The following is a 22,775-nucleotide window of genomic DNA, read 5'->3' as shown; positions in this document are numbered from 1 at the left end:
CTGAAGTGTTTACATGAGGAACAGAGAACACAAATGAGTGATGTAGTGAGAAGTGGAATTACCTCTTTCCCCTTATGGACCCCATTTTGTAATTGTCAGAGCCAGCCTGCTCTCTGAAGGCTCAAAGTACCATTGTGTCTTTTCCTCTGGACCCAGATAATTTTTGCCAATAAAACATTCAGCCAAGCCACTTGAGATTGATGAGATTTCTGAGTCTTGTCCTGAAGAGATGCAGCTGCTGTACTTGGTGAACAGAAATTGGAGGATCTTACTTTGATAAGCAAAGGTAGTCCAGGCTGCTGGGAAAAAATAATTTCCATAGCTCATTGGCTTCAAAACGTTTCACTAGTAAATATAGATCTGAATTTTACTTGTTTCATACTCGGAACAGATGGCCTGGCAAGGCCTATGGATGTTTAACTGGGCTCTGTCTTTACCACAACATTTGCACTAGGGTAACAATTAGTGCAGAGCCATGTGGACATTTTGAGTTCCGATTCTTGCAGCAGTGACCTTTATTTTCAGTGTCCTAGAAGGATTCTCCTTTTCCCTCTTCACAAGCCAACACCCAGAGCCCTGTCCAGTGCCCCTACCCATAGCCCAAGTTCAGTATATCTGCTAGAAATGAACAAGTGTGATAGAATTTCTACTTCTCTCTGATCAGTTAGTTGGCTTGAATGGTTCCTTACCAAATCTGAACACAGCTCACTCCAAAGAAACACCAGTAAGTATGATGTAAATGCAAAACACTTAATATACTTTATCCCAGTATGGATGTAACTCATTACTGCATATAGTTAAATTTAATCCTCCTCCTCCAGAAGCATGAGGTAAAGAGAACTGGAAACCAATGTTCTCAGAGGAGATTCATGAAGATAATCACTAGTGACAACAAAGGAAAATGTCTTAAATACAGCAGGGAACCACCTGCACTGTGGTGCTTTATTACAGCAAGTGCTAGTAAGGTGTCTAAACCAACTTGTCAAGAACCAGAATAACTAAATTACTTTGCAGCTTTGTGACATATCCTCAGAGTATTAGACTTATTATAGATCAAAGCTATTTTAACAAAATGCATGCCTAAAGTAGTGCTGCTTTAGGGATAATTGTACAAGTACAATAGGAATGTCTGACTAGATACTTAATACAGGTATTCATGTAACATTGGAAAATGCGATGGGGTTGTTCTTTTTGCTGCAAATGGAATTGCTTGAATGTGCATTACATTGCTAAAGCTGGAGCAGAATTAACTCCTATTTCTTAAAAAAAAAAAAAAACTAAGTTGCTCTTGGAGTTGAGTGATCAGATTTTTGTCCACTGTCAGTGAGTTTTCAGGTGACCATGACATGCTGTGTGGTGATAACCACAAAGTGCTAGTTGGACATGGGTTTGTTAACAGGATGACAGTTAAATTAAACTGTCCCTCCTTTTCCTACTACAGATACTTCTGCTACATCTATCTCCAGCAGATGAAATGATAATTTTAAATATTTTTACAAAAATACTTGTCTGCTACCACAAGGCAAACAGTTCTGAAAACTGGGAGGAGAACGGCATAGAAGTAACAATGGTGAAAGCATGAAAAAGGATTAGGCAAACCAAACACATTAAAATTTGTTTAGAGCTCATACCAGGTGCATGCACACAAACAAAATAAAAATGTGTTTTTCATAGGATGTTTAACTGAATATGTCTCTGGGACGTATCTCAGTCACTCCTCTTGCACAGTCTGGGCTATGGAGTTTTACTGGGGATTTCAGTTCAATCTAATTTCCCAGACCGTTACAGATATGATATGAAAAAAGCATTGCCTTACATAGTGCTGCCATTTAATCTATGAAGTATTATCTTTCTTTTAGCATTTGGCTACCATCCCAGGAAAAGCACATAGATATGGGAAACATTTGCAAAATAAAGGAGAAACCTTGGAGGAGTTGATTCAAATAAGCTAAACTGAATTCTTTTCTGCAAGAATCTTAGAAACTCTGCCTGCATAAATTCAGACAACTTTAATGCTTAGGATCTGACTGGATGTTTTTACTTTAGGTACAATAGTAGCATGTGCAAATACATCCAGTGCAAGTTTCTAAATTAGCTTTCTGTACAACAATGGCAGTGAAAACACAACCCTTCAGCACATTGCATGTACATACAGCAATCACAGAGGCACAGTCCCTAGGTGCTCTGGTTCTCAGCTCACAACAAAACCCAGGCTGCCAGATCTTTACTCAGTTGTTTCTCCTGTTGCAGTTATACCTGATACTTATCTGAGCATACTCTGGATCTCCTCAGTATTATTAATTTTACAGTTACTGCCTTTTGTGGGGTAGTTAAAAATAGCCAGGGTCTTGAACTATGTGCTCATAGATTTGCACATATTTGCACTCCAAGACTGCATCGACATCCTCACTTGTGAAATCAGCAATTCCAAAGATAAAAGATGAAGTAAGATCACTCTTACAAGAACACTGTCATATTTTTCTGTATTTTTACCAGAGAAGACAGAATGAAGTATTCTGTATTTTTGCATATTAAGATTGGGTAGCAGAAAAGTGTTTTCTTGTTCTTTCTGAGGTCATTTGTCCCATCACAAATTCCATTTAAACAGGCTATGAGAACGCTGGTGTAACAATCAGACAGAAATGGAACCTACAATCATCCCCATTTCAATCAAACATTTTAATTCAAAAGTAGACAACTGCAGTATAGGAAGATATGGAAATTCATTCTGCTCCTGCATATCAGATAACTAGCTCAGAAGGGTGCTACATCTGCTAGATGCAGGGCAAAAGGACGGACCATAAATGCAGATGGAACTGCCAGCGTACTAAGTAGCAAATTTCAATGAGTGTCCACAGATTTCTATCAATCTGCAAATGTGGACTTCCTCTGAGCACAGCTTCTGACATTCAGATCCAAAATAATGGTCAAGAGACCATTTACATCATTTACATTTATTTTCATCAGCAACAAGTGGCTTTAAATTACCACAGTGGCACTGGCATGTGATGAAAGCCTCAGAGTCAATCAGGAAGAAGCAGGAAATAATCAGTAAATTCTGGGAGTCTTAAAAAGGACGAATTTAGCAGGAAGGTCCATGGAACTTGACATGGTGAAGGATAATCATCCCCTCCTTAGTTACCCCTCACAGCAGGAACAGGACTTTCAGAAAGGATTAGAATAAACAAAGCAGAAAAAGTACAAACATAGAAAACAAACAGCCAACATCTACCTCAGCCAAAATCTACCTCAACACTTCAACACTTCAGTAGAAGTACACTAATACACAGTAAGAGAAACCAGTCACCCAATAAATGTCAGAAGCAACATTTTTAATTGGAAAAAAATGACAGAACTTGTGGTTATTTTATCTGAAGACTGAGATTCTAAGAACTCAAAAGACCAAAAAAGAACAAAAGATTACTCATTAACAAAAGGCAAGTTAGAATGCCATGGTGGTTTAACATGGCTGGGCTGCTAAGCACCATCACGGTGCTCTCTCACTCTCCCTCCTCAACAGGACAGGGGAAAAAAATGATTAAACAAAAGCTTGTGGGTTGAGATAAGAACAGGGAGATCACTCACCAATTACTGTCATGGGCAAAGCAGTCTCAGCATAAGGGAGACTAATGTAATTTATTACCTATTGATAAAAGACGAGGGCAGTGAGAACTCAAAGCCAACAAAAAACTCTTTCTCCCATCCACCTTTCAGTACCTCCTCCCTCTGTGCAGCACAGGGGAACAATGTCTGCAGTCAGCCTGTAACACTTCATCTACTGCTCCTTCCTCCGCACTCTCTTGCTCCAGTGTGGGGTGCCTTCCATAGGATGCCATCCTTCCTGCACTGATCCTGCGTGGGCTTCCCACAGGCAGCAGCTCTTCAATAACTGCTCCCACGTGGCTCCATACCATGGGATCCATCCCCCAGGAGCAAACTGCTCCAGCAATGGTCCCCCATAGGTGGCAGCTCCCCCCAGACCCCTGCTCCTGCGTGGGCTCCTCTCCACAGGCTGCAGCTCCGGCCCGGGGCCCGCTCCTGTGGGGGCTCTCCATGGACCGCAGCCTCCTCCAGGCCACATCCACCTGCTCCACCAGGGGCTCCTCCACAAGCTGCAGAGTGGAGATCTGTTCCATGGGACCCATGGGCTGCAGGGGGACAGCCTGCTCCACCAGGGGCCTCTCCACAGGCTGCAGAGGAACTGCTGCTGCATGCCTGGAGCACCTCCTGCCTTCCTTCTGCATTGACCTAGGGGGGGCTGCAGGGCTGTCTCTCTCGTATTTCTCACTCCTTTCTCCCACCAGCTGCTGTGTAGTAGTTGATTTCCCTTTCTTAAATCTGCTCTCCCAGAGACCCAGCCAGTGTAGCTCATGGCTCAGCTCTGACCAGCAGCAGGTGTCTTTTAAAGCCAGCTGGAGCTGGCTCTGATCTGATATGGGGCAGCTGCTGGGGTCTGCTAACTGAGGCCACCCTGCAGCCCCCTGCTACCAAAACTTTGCCACGTAAGCCCAATACAAATGCAAACAAAAACTATTTCATTGCCTCTTATATTATCTTATCTTGTTAGTGCATTGGCCTTTTCGAAAGATATAATCTTCTGGACAGGCTTTCAATTCCCACTGTAAATTTAAATGTATGTGATGAATATTCAGTGGCTGGAAGACAAGATCCTAAGCCTGGGATGTGAACACACCAAAAGAGAAAAGGGGCAGAGCAGTAATCTTCAATATCCCTAGCTTCCCAGAAGCTCCTCTAGTCTCATTGGCATTGATGTAAAACAAGAGTAATGTCAGGTAATGACAAGCCAGTGTCAGGTACTCAGAACTATTAACATCAAACAACCCTACTGCTCACTGGAAAGCACCACGCATTCCTAACAGAGTGCTTGTTGGTTGATATTGATTGCACTGGAAATGAGGAACAACAAAAGGAAATGGAAATAATATTCAGTTCGAAGATACTGACAGCCAATGAATAAGGAACAACCAAATGCACACTGACATTTACATGCATTTGTCTTTCTGTGCTTATCAGGCCTGCTCATGCCTCAGATAGTGGCCTACAGTGAAGAAAATGTTTTTTTTTTTTCTTTTTTTTCTTTTTTTTCTTTTTTTCTTTCCAGCTGACACAGCAGAGCAGTGTCCTTCATCACCCTAGTTATTCACTAAAATAGATCACAGATTTTTTTTTTGCCTTAGAACAAACCCTCTCTTTGTCAAAAAAAAAAAAAAAAAAAAAAAAAAAAAAAAAGGCAGTGGAGCAATGTCTCAGCTGTGACATTACTTATTGCATCTCCTCTGTCTAAGCATGTTAGGAAGATGAAGGAAGTGGAGGTGTGAAACATGCTGAGCTGAGGCTGCAGCACTGAGCTCTCTGCTGCAGCTCTGGTCCCCAGGCTTTCCCTGGCCATGCATCAGTGGCTCATCCATAAGTGGCGCTTGATTTGCACTCATCTCCAGGTTTCCTTCAAAAGTAAGTGCTAGCGCAAGTGAAGGGGATGATCTGATCTGATCTCCAGCAAGTCTCCAGCTAGGCCTGGTATGGAGGAAAGGGCAACCTGAGCATACTAGGAACATAATAGGGAGAACTCTTTTCCCACCACAAAGACTCAACCTCAGCAATGACCATGGCAGTATCACAGAGGTTAGTTTTCAAATAAATAATTGCCTGGAAGCACCCTTAACAATTTCTCCATCAGCATGCCTAATCCTCCTTTGAAGTAATTTGAAATTTTTTGTCACTTATTAATTGGACAGTTTCCAAGGCTTATAGTAACATTTTTTTTCTGAGATAGATATTCCCCAAAGAAAGCATTCCATGGCCTGGTGACTGAGGCACTAACCTGGGATATAGGAAATTGCTCTTTAAAATAACACAAATCAGGTCTGATCATTTGTTTTCAAAAGGGATTCCAGTATTTGTCCTGCACTTACACAATGAATTCTCTTGCAGCATTTGTTATCTTACACCAAGCAAAGAGGCAGGAGAAGCCTTCAGAAATCTATACAACACAAACCCCAGGTTATGCTCTGAGAACGGTGAATATCATTTATTTCACATTAGAACTGAGTTCTCTCCCTGCTCACCATGTATTTGTCAGGAGCACAAACACAGCCACAAGATGAACTTCCCAAAAATAGAACTGAAGACATAAAAATCATCTAAATTACAGAAAGTGACTTTCCGTGAACAAAAACATCTGCCTTTCAGCAAACACAAGAGCTGTATGTGTGGATTTGACACATTGCAATACAAGGGGGGAGTGTCTCATCTGTTTACTGTCATTCCCTCAATGCTCTGCTTAAACCATGAGAACGTTTCAAAAGCTGTGTTAACATACTAATAGGCAGGGTTAGTCACACAAAATGGCTCCAGCCTGTGACAGGCAGATTAAATGAGCGAGCGTTCAATTGACCCACTCCCGTTTTGTGTTGGCAGGGAGCGCTGGCTCGCTGTCCCTGCCATGGGGGTGGCAGGGCCTCGCAGGGCTGCATCACAGGCTGGGGGAACCACTGATGGCAACAAGACAGGCCTGAAGCAAACCACAAACCTCACCATGCTCTCATCACCCCTGGAGAAACTTCTGCCCCAAAGTGACTGACCCTGCTCAAGTCCCAGGACCCCACATCAATCCCAGGGCCTTCAGCCCTTGTCCCATTGAGGCCACCAGCAGGGCCAGGTTCCAGATCCCCACCACCCAGCCCTGCCAGCCATGGGCCCACATCCCAGCCTCGCCTCAGCCCGACCATGGCACTGTGGCCATCCCCAGGGCTGTGTCTGACTTCAGTTCCCCTCCGCAGGGTCTCATCCAGACCCACCTCACCCTGCCTCCTGCACTGCCTCTGCTCCTTGCCACTTTAACACATTTGACTTGTAGAAATGTGTTTGTGCTGCAAAGTGCCAAATCCTAATGTGACCCCAAACCACACACCATCAATGTTGCTTTGTGTGTTGCTTTCCCCACCCTTTTTTGCACTCTAAAATGCTACTAGGAACAAACAAACAAACAAAAACAAAACATTTCTTAATGTCTGTAGTCATCTTGGTCCATGTTACCTGAAAAAAGCCACTCGTGCACGTGATGACATTGCTATCTTTTATTGAATAGAAAAATATCAGTATTCCAGTTCTTAAAACACTTACAAACTGTTTCTGGGCATGAAAATAAATGGACTGCATGCTATCAGATCCTCTAACATCTTTTCATCTGTGGGAACCAAACGTGGTGACAGTAGATCTTTTGTAGGTTCAGATTTCGTACTTCCTTATTGCTTGCAGCATGCTGCACTGGTCTTTCTAATAGCTGGTTAATAACTGCTACTTTGTCAATGAGAAAATGCTATCAAATTAATAGGTCATTCAAGAAACAGGAAAAACCATTTCAAAAGAATTGAATCTGATAAAATGTGAGTTTTGAATGGTATCACAGCTGCCTGACCTCATGGAACGTTAGCCGGGTGCTTTACGTTAAGATTATACACCAACTCCCAACCTCTGTAAAATAAAATAGCTATTAAAGTAGAATATGATGATGAAATGCAATGCTTAAAATGAAGTCAAAAGATTCATACAGCTACATATATTAGCACTTTACTATTTATTTCCTTACATGTCTTGTAATGTAAATGTACTTCTACGTTGTACCACTACTGTTATTCTAGTATTTAACTGCTGCATTAATCATAAATGTGGGCTCTCCAGATGTCCTCAGAGAAAGCTGAAATGTAATAGGAGACAACTGGCCTAATGTTTCTGCCAAGGCCAAATCTTTCTCTGGTGTAAATCTAAGTAAATTAAACACTGTCAATTTAACCCACCTGGAAATCTGTTTGTGTAACTGCTTCTCCCTTAAACAGTCCACCCAACATTTCAGCATTTACGACAGCTGAAAAGGGGCTTGGTGTTTTGCATCCATTTGTAACAAGCCTGCTGCTTTTGAGGGCATTCATCAGTGCAGGAAAAATTGTAAATGTATGATGTGGCTGTAGTATATAAACATACATTTTTATTTTCAATAAATATTCTGATATGGGATCTATATTGCCCTTACCATAGTCATATTTCTAAATTACATTTGCTTTCTCATGTACTTCCCAAGCAGTTTAATAACGTGGGAAACAGTATGTATGAGAACTGCAGAAGTTTATTGGTCTGGTTACAAGTCCTTAATGACACCTGCTTAAAGAGAAAAGTATAAAATCTTCATAGACACTGTGTTTTGAAATTTACATGTTGCAGGAAAAGACAATTTTTTTCTTAACATTATCAGCACAGAAGAATGAGGATTCAGAAACATTAATTTTTATCATATCACACGATTGTTATTTGTGTAACCACCCATTTTCTAAATTCTGCTGTATTCTTTATGTGGATATTGCTCATCATCATCTAAACACAACCTTATAAATGCATTTTTTCCTTTTGCCTACTTTTTATTTATTTTCATTTTAATCCAATTCAGTCATTTCATGTCTTTCAGTGGAGAAAACCAAATGGTCCTGATAGTTACCTCTTCTGTTCTTTTTGCTCTGCTCTTTTTGCTCTTTTTGTTCTGTTCTTTTTGCTTGCCTGGCTGTACAGTCCTGCTGCTGTACAGCCAGGACTCCAGTTAGACACATGAGCCTTGCACAGGAGAGGAGAGGTGACCTCCTCACCCCCCAGCATCGCTCCTTTTGAAGGGTTGCCTTTTCTCAGCCATGTGTTCCCTTGTGCTCCTTGGTTTTCCTCTACTGTCCAGTCATGATATAAGTGAGACTCACACTTATTTCAAGAGTCAGATCTGCAGATAGTTCTGACTTTGTTTTTTTATGTGTGTGCCTAAGGGGTTAGTATGTAGGGACCTCTGATTTGGATATTTGTAATTGCTTTTACCTGGGCTTTATCTTTTTACATTTGTAATCATCTTTTGTTCAAACTATTACAGTAATAGCTAGGATGAGGACATATATCTAATCTATATAGTGCATTAACAGATTCTTAATACAATTTCATATGCTACTTGTTTTTGACTGATGTTGCACCTTGAGAAGATGTCATAATTCAACTACCTTTGGAGATACAGACAACAGCTTTTATACTTGCCTCTATAAATTCAGAATCCATTTCATGCAGTTTAATATTCTCCCTTTAAAACAGAATATACTCAGATGGTTTGTGCTATTACATCTGCTATTAACACAGTATTTCTGGAGTGCCTCAAAGTTGTCTCTGTCTCTACATATGTGAAGTATTATTCTTTGTTCAGATTTTCCACTAACTGTTCTCCTTGAAATGTTCTGATTCTAATTCCTGGAATACTCAGATTCTGATTAATTATTAGAATATTTGTGCTGGCAGCTGGACTGCATCAGATGCAGATTGCCTTCCCTCCATCACAATACCTGTTTAGTTTAGAGGTTTACCATGTTTACCAGCTCCTGCTCACATTTTTTTTTTTTTTTTTTTTTTTTTTTTAGTAATGAGCTGGGAACACAACTGTTTGGACTGAATGTAAGCTCAGCCCTGCCTACAGAGCTTTGCAAATACATTATTTCAGTGGGAGTTGGGTACTTATTCTTTTTTTTTATCTGACAGGGTCTTCTATGCAAAGGTATAAAAATACATTTGTAAATCTGATCAGTGTTGTGTTGCCAATAATTAAAGACCTGTGGTCTGAAAGGAGCAATAGAAACCATGGAAATGCAGTTCCCTTCAGAACCGACCAGACTTCCAGAGATGAGGTGAAATAGCCCCATACTCCTGATGTCTCCATTTTCAATGATTTATCTGGCAGTTTGTCCTGAAACATTTGAACCTCTTATCTTTTTCCAACCACATTTAATGCAGGGGTAGAAATCTGAAATATATTAAATTTCTACAAATTTTTGTAAAGATAAGTGACCAGGAGAGAAGTGTGCCTGAGGGAAAGGCTGTTCCCTGGCTTGTCAGTGGCCTGCCCAGCATAGGTCCTGCTGGCCAGAGGAGAGGGCAGTGCAGGAGGCAGGGGTATTAAAAATGTGGAAAATAATTAGGCTATCACAGTGCTTGCAGCGGATACAGGAAGAAGCTGAAACTGTCTGAGTATTGGGGTAGGGTGTCATTGGGAGTAGAAGGAGTGAGCCTGGATTGCTTTGCTGGTTGTTTACGGAATGTGTGGATGTTAAAGTCATTGCAGGGAATGAACATAGGGGACATTAGATATAAATTTGTATGAAAACCTCTAGTTCCACTGCTCATGGAAAAACTTGCTTATTGGGATTATGGGCAGCGAAACCTCTGGCAGCGGCTGGGCAGACAACCTGAAGTGCAGCCTTTGCATGACAAGTGGGCTGGCTTCTTGTCGAAGGAGGTACACATTTAGGGTGATATGGCCACATTGCTCACTTTCTGCAGAGCTATGGTATAAGGGGATGGTCAAAGAAGACTGGTGTTGACAACAAAGCCAGTGTTTTCAAGTGGCTTATGGAACTTCACAGAATCACAAAATCATCTAGGTTGGACGAGACTTCCAAGATCACCGAGTCCAACCTCTGACCTAACACTAAAAAGTCCTCCACTAAAACATATCCCTAAGCTCTACATTTAAATGTCTTTTAAAGACCTCCAGGGATGGTGACTCAACCACTTCCCTGGGCAGCCCCATTCCAATGCCTAACAACCCTTTCAGGAAATATCTCTAGTATGGAGGTTCAGGCACCCAAATCATCTAGGTATATTGGAAATTTTATTATCTGGGAGGAGTCTATTCTGGGAGGGGTCTATTATCTGGGAGGGATCTATTTATGTTCTTCTCACCATGACGATGGGATTACAAAAATGCTGTGTGCAGGAGGCAATTTTCCTTACACACATAAGGTAAATTCTTGACAAAGCAACCCTAAAAAATTCCTACTTTACCATGCAGCTGAAAGGGGACTGGTGCTTCCCTTTTAAAAGTCCCAACCTGCATCCAGTCCTCATCTGCATCCAACTTCACTTAGTAATGGTAGCAAGAAAAAGAGAAGCATGCTGAGTGAGATCCCGTAACTTTGCTGTCTGTGGTCCTGTTTGTCGGTTGCTATTATTGTTAATTTATATTTTCTTCCAGAGGTCCTGTTTAGGTCTGTGCTGTTCTGTGCTGGAAACTGCTTATTGCAGCTCTTACTGTTGCCAAACAGCCCATGCAAAGTCCATTCAAAGTTTATCAAGTGAGAGATGTCTTCACTGTATTGACCTAATTCCTATGAAATGGATTTTATGTATTTGATATATAACCCTCCATGGGCCTGTGAGGGAGGAGCACAACTTCCCTTCAGCAAGTCTTACCTAAGATTTCCTTATGATTGGTATCTGATGGGAAGGCAAAGTACGTTACACTTTTTTTTTTTTTACTTTTATTTTTTCTGCCAGCCAAGCATTTGGTAGTGAACCAGGAGCTGAGATGGTTTAGACAAGTGAACAATATGCTCCCTCACATGCAGCACATTCATTCTAAGTCCGTAAGCTTTGTCTGGGGAACGATGTAAGGGTGTTTCTATGATCTGTTGGTTGCGTAGCACTAATCCTGAAATGCTCACAGAGACCAGTGTTTCAAAAAGATAATCAACAGCTTGACACATTGAGGCAAAATGGTTCCTGAAAAATCGTTTTATCATAAAAGAGGCATTCTGTGTCTCAGTACTTTTAACCAACAAGATTAAATATCTAATATGATCTCACTTAGAATTGGATTTGATACACAAATTTAAATTAAAATTGAGCTAATATTTTTAGAAAAATGGTCCATGCTCATGTATGACTTTGCTTTTATGGATTGCAACTTTTAGAACAGAAATGCATGGGATGGGGGGGAATAACAACCCAAATCCTCCAAGGCATTGCCAAAGTACATTTTTATTTTTCAGAGTGAATTCTTCCAGGTAATCTTTCAAGTAGTTTAATTTCTTTCACTAGCTCTTGGAACACAATTATTTCATAAGAAGTAACTGTAAAAGAAAAGGGTGGATTTTTTGCTGGAGGCTTAGTAAATCAAGATTTGCATTTATTTCATTTTATTATTATTATTATTATTATTTTCCCTACTTATCAGTTGTGCAAATTCACTTAGAGATCCGAAAGCTAAATCTTTTCTGGCTCATGGCTCATGACCCAGGATAAAAATATTGCAGATGCAGGTTACTGTCATTCATACTTGATGAAACTAACACAAAATGAGTGCAGAATTGACTGAGAAGCAGTATTCAAGCCACAGTATGTACAGAGTGATAGTTAAGCATCAAAGTGCAAGAAGGTATCTATTGGGTTCTGCAAGACCTGCGTGGGGTCCGTATTTTTGTTAATTACTGGGGTGGTGGAGATGTTGAACGACTAGCATTCAAAATGAAATGGATATGGGAAAGGGATCTGAAAAAAAATAGGAGCAATTTATCAACAATGCATGTAAATGATGCATAGAAATAATCACCAGCATAGACTGGAAGCACTAAAGTTTAACAGTTTTTCAGAAAATTTGGCATTAATAGCGTGTGACAAGCTGAATATGAATCAACAGTGCTTTAAAGTAGCAAGCACCTGCCTAGAACCTGAATGCACAGGAGATTCTTATGTAAGATGAGGAAAATAATCATGCTGCTCTGCGTGCTATATTAGCACATTTTCTGTGTCATTGTGTCTGATTTTGGGCACCATGTTACAAAAAAAAGTGGATCAACCAGACAGTCTGGAGCAAGTAGATTAACGATTAAGAACACATTTTTATCATTAATTTTAATGGACAACATATGGCTCTGAATTCATATTGATTAAAGAGGTGGGTTTTGTTTTGGTTTGGTTTTGGTTTCCAAAATCCTTTTTTGACAGTGAGTCCACTTTCAAGTGTAATGTTAAAGAGAGGGAAAACCCGTGGTATATTTGGGTAGGAGAAGGCTTTGTTGAACTGAGGTAAAGATGAATGGAAAGAAAAAAATGAAGGGTAGAAGATCTGGCAGGCATGGGCTGAGGGAAGAAAGGTGAAGGAAAGAGGAAACTCACATGGGCATCCAGGACAGAGCTAAACCTGCCCTTGCAGAACTGCAGACAGATCCAGGGAAAAATGTGAAATTTGTTAGTTTTTCAGGCAAGGAACTGAGTAACTACCAAACAGTTCTTAGAGATAACAATCCAGATACTTTCAGCTGAGATTCAGTAGGTCGGGTTGATGGTTGGAGTTGTTGATCTTTAAAGTCTTTTCCAACCTGGATGACTCTATGATTCCTTGTGATTAGACTATTATTTTCAGACCAAATAATGGTCACTGGGTAAAAAGCTGGTGCACAACACAGCAAGGCACGAGCAGAGTTAACATTTGCACAGCTGGTAGTAAAAGCAAAGCAAAAGGCTAGTCATCATTTCTCTGGATTATTTGTAAAGTGAAAATACTTCTTGTGAAAAATGCTAGATAAAGGGCCCAGTAGCAAAGTCTCCATTGATTTCAGTGGAGCTGAATCAGTTTCTGAGCTGAGAATGCAACCTAACCCAATGTACAGAGCAAGCCGAGATCTTCTGTGCTGCCTGCCAGAGGGGTAATAGCCTGCCTAGAAGTTTAGGGCTGACAGAGACTGACTGACCTTTTCAGTCCTTGCCATCTCTAATAAGTTGGCCAACAATAACAATATCTAGGGATCAAAATACCCATCTGCTTTGTATTAGGCTGAGAAAAACAGCTGCCTAGATGCTATTTACAAAGAAACATGTTTAACCTAGAGCTAAGCATTTTCCCAAATGCAATAGCTACAGAGGAAAGGTTGTCACTTCTTTTTCGAGGGGAAGGTGTTCAGTTTTTCATGGAGAAGGGCAGTTTCAGGACACACTGACTGCTGCATGCAGAAGCAGGATCGCCCAGCTGCATAACAGGTGAGATGGGCAGGAGCTATCTGGACCTGCTTTGAACAGGGGTTTGGGCTGGATGGCACCCAGAGGCTCCTTCCAGCCTAAATTATCCAGTGAATTTCTGAACTGGTGCTTCTGGAGAGCATTATCTCTTTTTAATCTGGCTCCATGCACAGGATGCAGATGGTACGACACCCGGGGGCCAGCAGCCAGCAATCGCCTCTGCTGCAGCGATTTGGTCCGTAATGGTCCCTGAGTGTCTCCTGCCTGCCGCGTGGAGCTGAGCACTGGGGACCCCAGCCTTTTTAATTCTAACAGGCATAGCACTGTGCCGACTCTTCAGATCACCGTCTCATTTCCAGCATTTAGAACAGGTGGAAAAATGCAACTTTAAAGTTGATTTGAACCGTGACTATTCACTAGTAAGACCAAACCTCTTTGGAGAGCTGGAGAAATTAAACTGACACAAACACCAAATTAACAAAACGGGAGGATTGTAGCATGTCCAAGCACGTACATTTTGAGGTTATTTAAGGTTATTTTCATTTTTCTTCATAGGCATCCTTTCCTTCTAAAGGTAACAAAGAGCAAGGTTAAGTTGTCTCAGGTAAGACAACAAACAGAAAGGCCTGGCAGCATTCCATTGCTTTGAAAGGCAGAATAGCTTTGAAGGGTATTTCCCAAGATAAAGCTTGAAATCTAGGGCACCTTGCCTCTCTCTAGTAACTTCTGCATGGACACCTAATAGGAAATCCATTTGGAATCCAGAAACTGGCACACTTGCTTGGAATCATGAAAACTGTAGGAAAATATTAGAGCAGAACTATAGAAAAACAAAATATAAATTAGTGTTTCTACTCCTTAAGATTGTTCTTATACTTCTTTAAGCTTTCAAATGTCTGCAGTGACTGGGTTTTTCTCTGGTGTCACATGAAACAGTTCTATAAACACGGGTTGTTTCAAAAAGTTTCTGTCTACCTGGACCTGAAGAGTCATTCCTTGTGTTTACACTGTGTGTCTGTTGAATCTGATAAAGAATAGGGCTCTGTTGTTCCAGCAATGGCTTTAATTTTCCTAGTGAAATATGACCTTTTAGGCAGTAAGCACAGAGTATTGTGTAGGCATTGTTGCCAAGAGATGCTTAGAAAATAGGGAAGAGGGAAGGAGTTGTATTCTTATTTCCTGGATTAAGCAAAACACTACCATGAAAGCTCTCAAATAGGCAGACTGCGGTGGAATATTTAGCAGTATTTTCTGCCCAGTGGAAAGACAACATTTGGTGACTCTCCACAGCTTATACACAGAATTTTACAAAATAATTTTACTACTTCTTGAAGGAGTCCAAGGAATTACAGCACCAGCCGATTTTTAGTAAACTAAGTCAAAATAAGAAAAGATGTAAGCTGAGCTGCTGTTCCACAAGTGGAGGCATTGGCAGGTCACAGCAAACAGCTTCCCTTCCGCAGCCGTAGGAGAGAAGTCATCCAAACAACTTAACACCCTCCACCTCTAGAGGAAATTTATTCAAATGCAATGTTAATCAGAAAGCTTCTCCCCCAGCCTGACCTCTTTCTCTTGATTAATTCAGTCTGAGAAACGGAGCCAGTTTGTTTTTCATGCCCAGCCCAACCTCCTATTTCCTATTCAATTTCTAAATGTGTCAAATATAATTAAAACCAGCAGAGGTCAAGATTAAATCAAGCAAACTGTAAACATTGCTTGTGCTGTTGGGTAGATGCAAAGCATTCACCATAAAAGGCTTTTAAATAAATGAGTTCAGCTATTACTGTGCGGCAGCACCGAAGCCTTGCTCCAAGTGTCTGAACTTTTCAGGGACACTGTCAGGGCAGCTTAGATTCAAGACCTAAAACATGGCTGGGGTTCTGAAATTGCCTGAGGGAATTGGGTACCTAACTTCTGCTGAAAGTCAAAGTGTGGCAGGAGGTGAATTGAATTTCAGCAGGAACTAGATGCCTTTGAAAAGCCTATTCATATCCTTGTAAACAGAGGACTGTGCCCTTTGCAGAGATAAATGAGTGTAATGCTTTCAACGCCTACCTACCCACACAGCAAAGCAATCAATGAACAAATTTTACAAAACCTAAGACTGTCCAAAAAAACCCTGAGAGCTACCTTTACTTAAGCTATTTGATCATATTTTCTTTAGCATTATATATTTCCTTTTATTGTGCAATAATGATAATTTACAAAACTAATATTATTACAGTGTGGCATAACTATAAACCCAACTTTCAAAAAAAGTTAATTTATTAATGAGTATCAGTTTTAATCTTCTAGCCTGCAACTTGCTACTGAATCCAGTGGCTTTAGAGGTACTCCTGACCTTTTAATTGCAGATTCAGAGCCTCAGTACATCCAAGATTTCACAGAAACATTTTTGCATTAAAACAATAAAGTCCACATCTCATTAGCCTAACGCAAATTCATATCAGTAATTTTGAAAGGTTTCTGTCTTGCTGACTAAGATTTTAGCTCTAAGTAATACAGAATTAAGATTTAAATTAGACAGCTTTGAAAATAGATTCATGGCTACTTGACATTATTTCCTTTAATTCCTCATCACTGCTTTCATTTGCAGGAAATGCGATGTTTCCTGTATATATGTTGTATTTTATTTTTTACACAGGATGGGCATTTGGCACTCTTGTAACAAATTTTGCTTTTTTGGCACATGTATGCTTACATCTCTACATATTCAATGTCTTTAAAATCCTGATGCTACATTATGAACTGAGCTTTTGAGGATTTCTGTCCAATACCTTTAGAAAAACAACTGTAGTAGTACCATTGGACCAGAGTCAGAATTTTCCCTTTCCAACCCTGAAGTCTTCTTTTGAAATCCCTAATATTCTCCTAGAATTCCTCTGGCCACCCAAGGAAAGCATTCTGCATGGCTTCTTACAGACAAAGTCAGAGGTGTTTGGGGACAGCATGACTTCATGACAGAAGATGGTATGGTCACAGAATGTACCAGCCCTTCATCTCTGGAATGGCAATTCACATCTCAACAGAGGTGATCAGCCAAAATTAGCGCACTTATTCCCTCTTTATCTTCAGTGGACATGAAACCAGACCACAAAACAGCTGTAGACTGTCTTGCAACTGGCAGGCCCTGGTCATGAGAAAGCCTGAGCTTGGGAGAGCAGAAGGTTGGGGCTGATGAGGAAAGGCAGAGCTAGTGCACACCAAAAATCTCACTCGGCCTTGACCAAGCCATTTGGTTGAGACTGCATTTTATTGCCTTGCTTTCATAACCATGGATGTTTTCAGATCTATTGAATCTGATAAAGATTTCTCTGTGGTGATGGGCACCCAGGGGTCCGTATCAATGGAAACCACCTCCTAATGGTCCACTGCTGGGATGTGCCATATTCTGAAAGCTAAATACCTCTGCAGAATTGATGGTGCAAATTTTAATGTTTTACCTATTTCCATCAGTGTATATGTATTCCTCTCTCCTTTGATTTTCTTTTTCACCTATTTGCTATCAATATTGCCTCAAATGTTATTTCAGTTGTCTCACTGTGTACTGCTTAGACTTCCAGAACCAAATTTGAGAGCTAATTAGGTATGGAAGGATGTAGGCTAAAATCCTATATGGAAGCCAGATCTTTCAATAATGATGACACATAATGATAGATTAAATGGACTCAGGGAACTTACATGTTTTGGTTGGTTGTTTGTCTAAGAGGCTAAGGGGACATTGCCTTGATCGTCAGGGAGAGGGATTAATTTCTATCTACAGTGCTCAACAAAATCTGACATTTGCAACTAAGAACGTATAGCTAGCACAAATGGAGAAGTAAGCTGTACTTTTCAAGACCGTGGCTGTTCTGACCAGGATGAGATCTCTGCTTAAGCAATGGGCCAAGTCCTAAATTATTTCTGATAGTTGGCAGCATGAGGAATACTCCTGTAACAATGAAATCTTAGGGCACAGGCAGTGAACAGAGGCATTGCTGAATGAAATCAGAAAGAAGACTTCAGAGCAGAACTTTTTTCTTTTTATATGCAAGTCTTTTTATTCAGTAAGGTTGAGACAGAAAATTGTGGGAGAAAAAAACCTGTAACATAATAGATCTTGGGTACTATAATATGTCTAAAACATCTCAGTGGCATTTTTTGAAAATATTTAACACCTCCCCTCCCCCCAGTGACAAATCAGACTGCTCTTCTCACCAAAGTTAAGGTGTGTGAGCTGATTTGGATTTCACATGAATGCTAATGTGGGGGGGATACCATTAGGGCTATTTCGCTGCTGCACAGGTGACTTGATACCAGACTTCTGACTACTGACTGCAGCTTGAAGCTCTCCTTGCAAATAAGGACAGCAGGATTTGACCTTTAATCAGGATATTTTAACTGTAACATATCAGGAAGAGCTTGCAATTCTTTTCACTCGTTAAGTGCAGTTTTTTAATCTAATCTCTGGTTTTGCTTTATCATAGGAAAGGATTCCAAGAGGTATGTTTTTCTTTTCAAATTCAAATATTGCTTAAAATGAGTATTAAAATGTTATCCTGTAGTATTAGGATCCTAAATAAAAGAGTTGCTGGGCAGAATGAAGAAAAAGAATATGATATTATTTTGTAATACAAGTTAAACTGGAGAAGCTATCTGCATTGTTCCATATGAGAGAAATTAAGAACTACATAGGAGTTCTAGGTTGCCTAAAACTGTAGTATTCTGAAAGGTTTTCTTGCTAACAGAAGTGAGAAAACATTCAGTCCTGATGCATGTACTATTCTCTTTAGGGAGAATTGGCTCAGGTCCTCTGTGACCCATTCTGCTTGTTTACACTCTCATATAGTGTTCAGCTTTAATGCACTGCACGGTAAAAGAAGAAACTGGAATTCAGCCCAGCCTTCCTTAAATTCTTGCTAGAGTTTATGTTAATTTCATCCTTTTTTCTCCAGTTATCTAATAGAAAGCGTAATTTTGCTGTCATTAAAAATCACCTAGTCTCCTGTTTTCATTTTCTTCGTGCTGTTACTGTGCTTCTCATTGAAGTCTCCTTTCTAGTCATAATGAACACTCAGAGCATTTCATTGAGAAAAATGAGGAGTTAAACATTTTTTATTTCCCTAATCAAGACCCTGTCATTATCATTAATGAATGCCAGAAAACAGGTGAAGAATTACATGAGAGGTAAAAAGGACATTGCCAAAGTGATTTTGTGCTCACAGTCACTTATAATAATGTTGGCATGGCAATCTAATTCCATAATCAAGCCTGCTCTGTAAACCCAGTTACTAGTTCCGTTACATAATGTTGATGTTGAACTGTTTCAGTCACAGTTGAACATAATATGGACAGAAATTTTAAAAGTCTACGGTCCTTATTGTGGAATAATTCATACAACTTGTCAGGATGGCGATTTTTTCAATTTGATATTTTTGAAACAGAAAACCACAGTGATTCAATTCTAGAAGGAAAAGTAGCCTAGAAAAAAAAATCATGTTTTGCAAATAGAAGAAAACAAAAGTAAGGTATTTTTTTATTCTATCTCTTTTGACAGTATCCTTTTAAAGGGAAGACTAAATTAAATTCTAAAGGTCAAATTCTCCTCTCATTCACATCACAATAGCTCCAGAGTTCTTCTACTGACTGTCAGAGAATCGCTCCAGATCTATACCTTTTTAGTGCAGCAGAACCGGGCTTTTCAAGCCTAGATGTTTCACAACAGGAATACACGTTAAGGAGTGATATTTAAAAGAAAATAGTTTGTTTTTCTGTTCCATTAAATTAAATCTGCAGAAGGACAGAGAAAGGCTTATAATGATTCCTCTTTTGGTCTCAGATAAGCTACCTTCAGAAAACAGTTACGAAAAGTGTAAGATAGAAAGCTCAAAACAATAATTGAATTAAGTATGTGTTCAGAAGACACTCTTGATTTCTTCCAATACCACAGATTTTTTTATCCTGAAATCTGTATTTCACATAAACAGAGAAGCACAGGACATGGAAAACTGATCTGAAGGCAAAACAGAATTTCTCCTGCAGTAGTCTGTTTGAGGAACGGGAAGAAGGGGAAGAAGGGGAAGAAGGGGAAGAAGGAAGGTTGAGACTGGTGCAATTCAAAGAGCCAAGATATTAATTGGCAGCCCAAAATATGTGTGAGAGGTCTTCCAACAGAAGGCATGCTCTTCATGTGCAGCCCACCCTCTGGCGACGCTCTCCCTCGCTACTTCCATTCGATGCATGTTGTTTCTATGTGTGCTGAAATGCTTCACACTGTGTCACTGGTATTTCTGTTACTGTTTTACCTGTCCACACTTGTTTCTGCCAGTCTGTTATTCATAATTCCTAGGGCTCCAACCCCACCAGAGAATCCATTTTGCTTTGAATTAGTGCTCATTTGCCTTGGGTAGCCATTGGCAGTTTCCGACAGCTGTTTCTGCATGATGGCCAGTGAAACTTTATTGGAGGCCAGGAAGTCTTTCATGGAGATCATCTCTCCTGACAGCCGGCGCCCATCTGTGTCGCTCTCGTTGACAATGTCAGTCTCGATGGAGATGTTTCTCCGGCTGCGCATGTTCCCTGGCATTACCACGTTCCTCCGTGACCGAAATAATTTTCTTTGGCATCTATGGCAGCACCTGCAGTCCAGCTTCTTTAGTATCCAGTTTATGGATTGTTTGATGACAATGGAGATCACGTTAAATAAGGAGTAGATGCAGCAAACCCCCATGAGTATGAAGACAAAATTGCCAAAGCGGTAAAGGCCCTGGCTCTCATACTGGGTGTTTTGGCTGCTGACCAGATCACCAAAACCGATGGTGCTGAAGGCCACGAAGCAGAAGTAAAGCGAGTCAAAGTAACTCCACCCTTCAATTGGTGTGTACATTGCAGAGGCACAGCAGGAGATGATGAGTGATGCTACACACAAAATCAGCATGACGTAGTACACCGAGGGCTTCCAGCCCGCCAGGCTGTCTGCCTCCGAGGTCCCTGAGCCCCGCCGGCCGTCGTGAGGGAGGACGCCCTTCCTCCTCAGCTGTCTCTCGTGGCAGGACTTCATGACATAGGCTATGACGGTGATCAGGCGCTCCAGGAACAGGTTAAAGAACAAGATGGTCCCTGCACATCCTATAAGGCCATAAAATATCAGAAAAATTTTGCCTCCAACAGTGGCTGGGGTGGTCATGCCAAACCCTGGAAGACAAAACAGAAGGGTTTTAAAAAAATAAACCTTTAGTTATCACATCAGAAGTTTTGTCACAGGCTAGACAGAGGAACTGGCAGCAAATCCCTGTGGCACAGCTCAGCTCAGGAGACAGAGGACTTTCTTCCTAACTGCTACCTGCTTGAGGCTCACCTTTCCCCTGCAGCAAGGGAAAGGAAGTTCATGCAAACATTTCCTCCAGAACCAGAATGAAACAAAAAAACACAAGAAAACACAAAGGAAACAAAACAAAGGTTAGTGAAGGTCTGGATTTTCATCTGGTTGGTAGGCTCACTCCATTCCCCATTGCACCTCAGTTTATTTCTAGGCTCCGGGTTATCACACTTGCTCCTTCTCTCTGATGCTGTTCTGCACAGGGGATCCGATCCAAGGGTGGCTGTCACCTCACAGGCACAGGGGTCTGTCCCCACCAGAGCCGTACAACCAGAGACAAAGCCTTTCTGTGCCTTTCTGTGGGCGTGGATGGGACATGGGCACTCAACACCATGTCTCACCCCAGTGCTGATCACCTATTATCAGCTCTTTTAAGTCAGCATTGATTAAGCTTTCTTATTTCACGGTGTCCTGCTCTGCAGCTCAAATCTGTATTTGGGTCTTAACAAATACCTCCTCTGGTCTCATTCCCTGTCAAGGGATCTCTCAGGTCAGAGGAGCTTCAGATTTCCCTTATCTCCCTCCCTTCCTACTGCTTGCAAATAGCAGTTTTGATTTGGTTAAAACTATTGATAAGAGCTACTTGTTTTACCAAGAGGTTACTAAAGAATGAAAAGTGAACAAAGCATGTCCAGAACAACATTAGCAAATTAGAGTAATATGCATAATAAATAAGTTTGCTGCTGCTTTATTGGGGTCTGGAGAAGATTAATAAGGGATGAAATAACTCATCAATTAAGCCAATCAGGTAGAGAACAGCAAAATCATGTTGGACAAGAGATGGAGTTATTTGTTTCCCTCTCTTTGCAATTGTGAGATGCTAATTATGAAATAAAGAAATGAGGCTCTGGGAAATAAATAAAATTGTATTTGAAGTGTGACACTTCAAATTTGTGCTTGGAAGACAACTGCAGTGTGAAGAGACTGTTTCCCAAAGCTCTGAACTGCACTCCTCCCAGCAATGGAGACCTGCTACCAGCACAGATCCGTCTCGGACGCTGCTTCTGCTCCTGCATGTTTAAGTGACAGCCCCTGTCCTCACCCCTCTGCACTACTCCTGTCCTGCTGAGCAGTGTCCCTCTGAGACACACTCCCCAAACCCCAGCTTCCAAGGGACCTGGAGGAGGCTCCAGCCTCCTTGTCAAATTTCGCTGCTGGAGGGAGCTGGGCTGCTGCTCTCTGTTGTGGGAAACAAGGCAATAGAGAAATCAGACCGACAAAATGTTCTTCATGACAGCTTTATGTTGTTGTTGTTCCTGGCACACAAATGTTTCCATCCACCTGCTTTCCCCTCCTTCTCCTTGAACTGATCCGCCTCTAATCCTAGCTCTGATGCTGACTTATTTTCTGCGCAGCCTGTTATATGCAAGTCATGACCTCCACCCTGTGGACAGACATGCAAAGACCGACAGACAAGGGGAACCTCTGCAGCCGGCGGGATCTGCCCAAAGCGGTGGTGGGGAGGCAGGGGAGCGCTGCCACATCCAGGCTGGGCAGAGACAGGAAGCTGGGGAGCCTCTGGCACAAGGTGGCCGGCAGCAGGGACCAGCATGTGTGCCAGATGCTGCACAGTAAAAGCCCTGGGAAGAGA

General features: G+C 41.2%; 1 protein-coding gene across 1 annotated transcript in view; it reads right to left on the bottom strand.

Moving 5' to 3' along the window:
- Positions 1–17,840: 17,840 nt before the first annotated feature.
- KCNK13 (potassium two pore domain channel subfamily K member 13) overlaps positions 17,841–22,775 on the bottom strand; it is a 66,227-nt gene continuing 61,292 nt past the window's right edge. Inside the window, exon 2 of the mRNA XM_035328601.1 lies at positions 17,841–21,000. Within this exon, the coding sequence (XP_035184492.1) occupies positions 20,108–21,000 (893 nt within the window). The 3' untranslated portion in view covers positions 17,841–20,107. The remainder of the gene's footprint in view (positions 21,001–22,775) is intronic.

This window comes from Oxyura jamaicensis, chromosome 5 (genome assembly GCF_011077185.1).
Source record: "Oxyura jamaicensis isolate SHBP4307 breed ruddy duck chromosome 5, BPBGC_Ojam_1.0, whole genome shotgun sequence".
Classification (NCBI taxonomy): Eukaryota; Metazoa; Chordata; class Aves; order Anseriformes; family Anatidae; genus Oxyura; species Oxyura jamaicensis.
The sequence above is the reverse complement of the archived record's forward strand: the minus strand, read 5'-3'. Positions and strand labels throughout refer to the sequence as shown.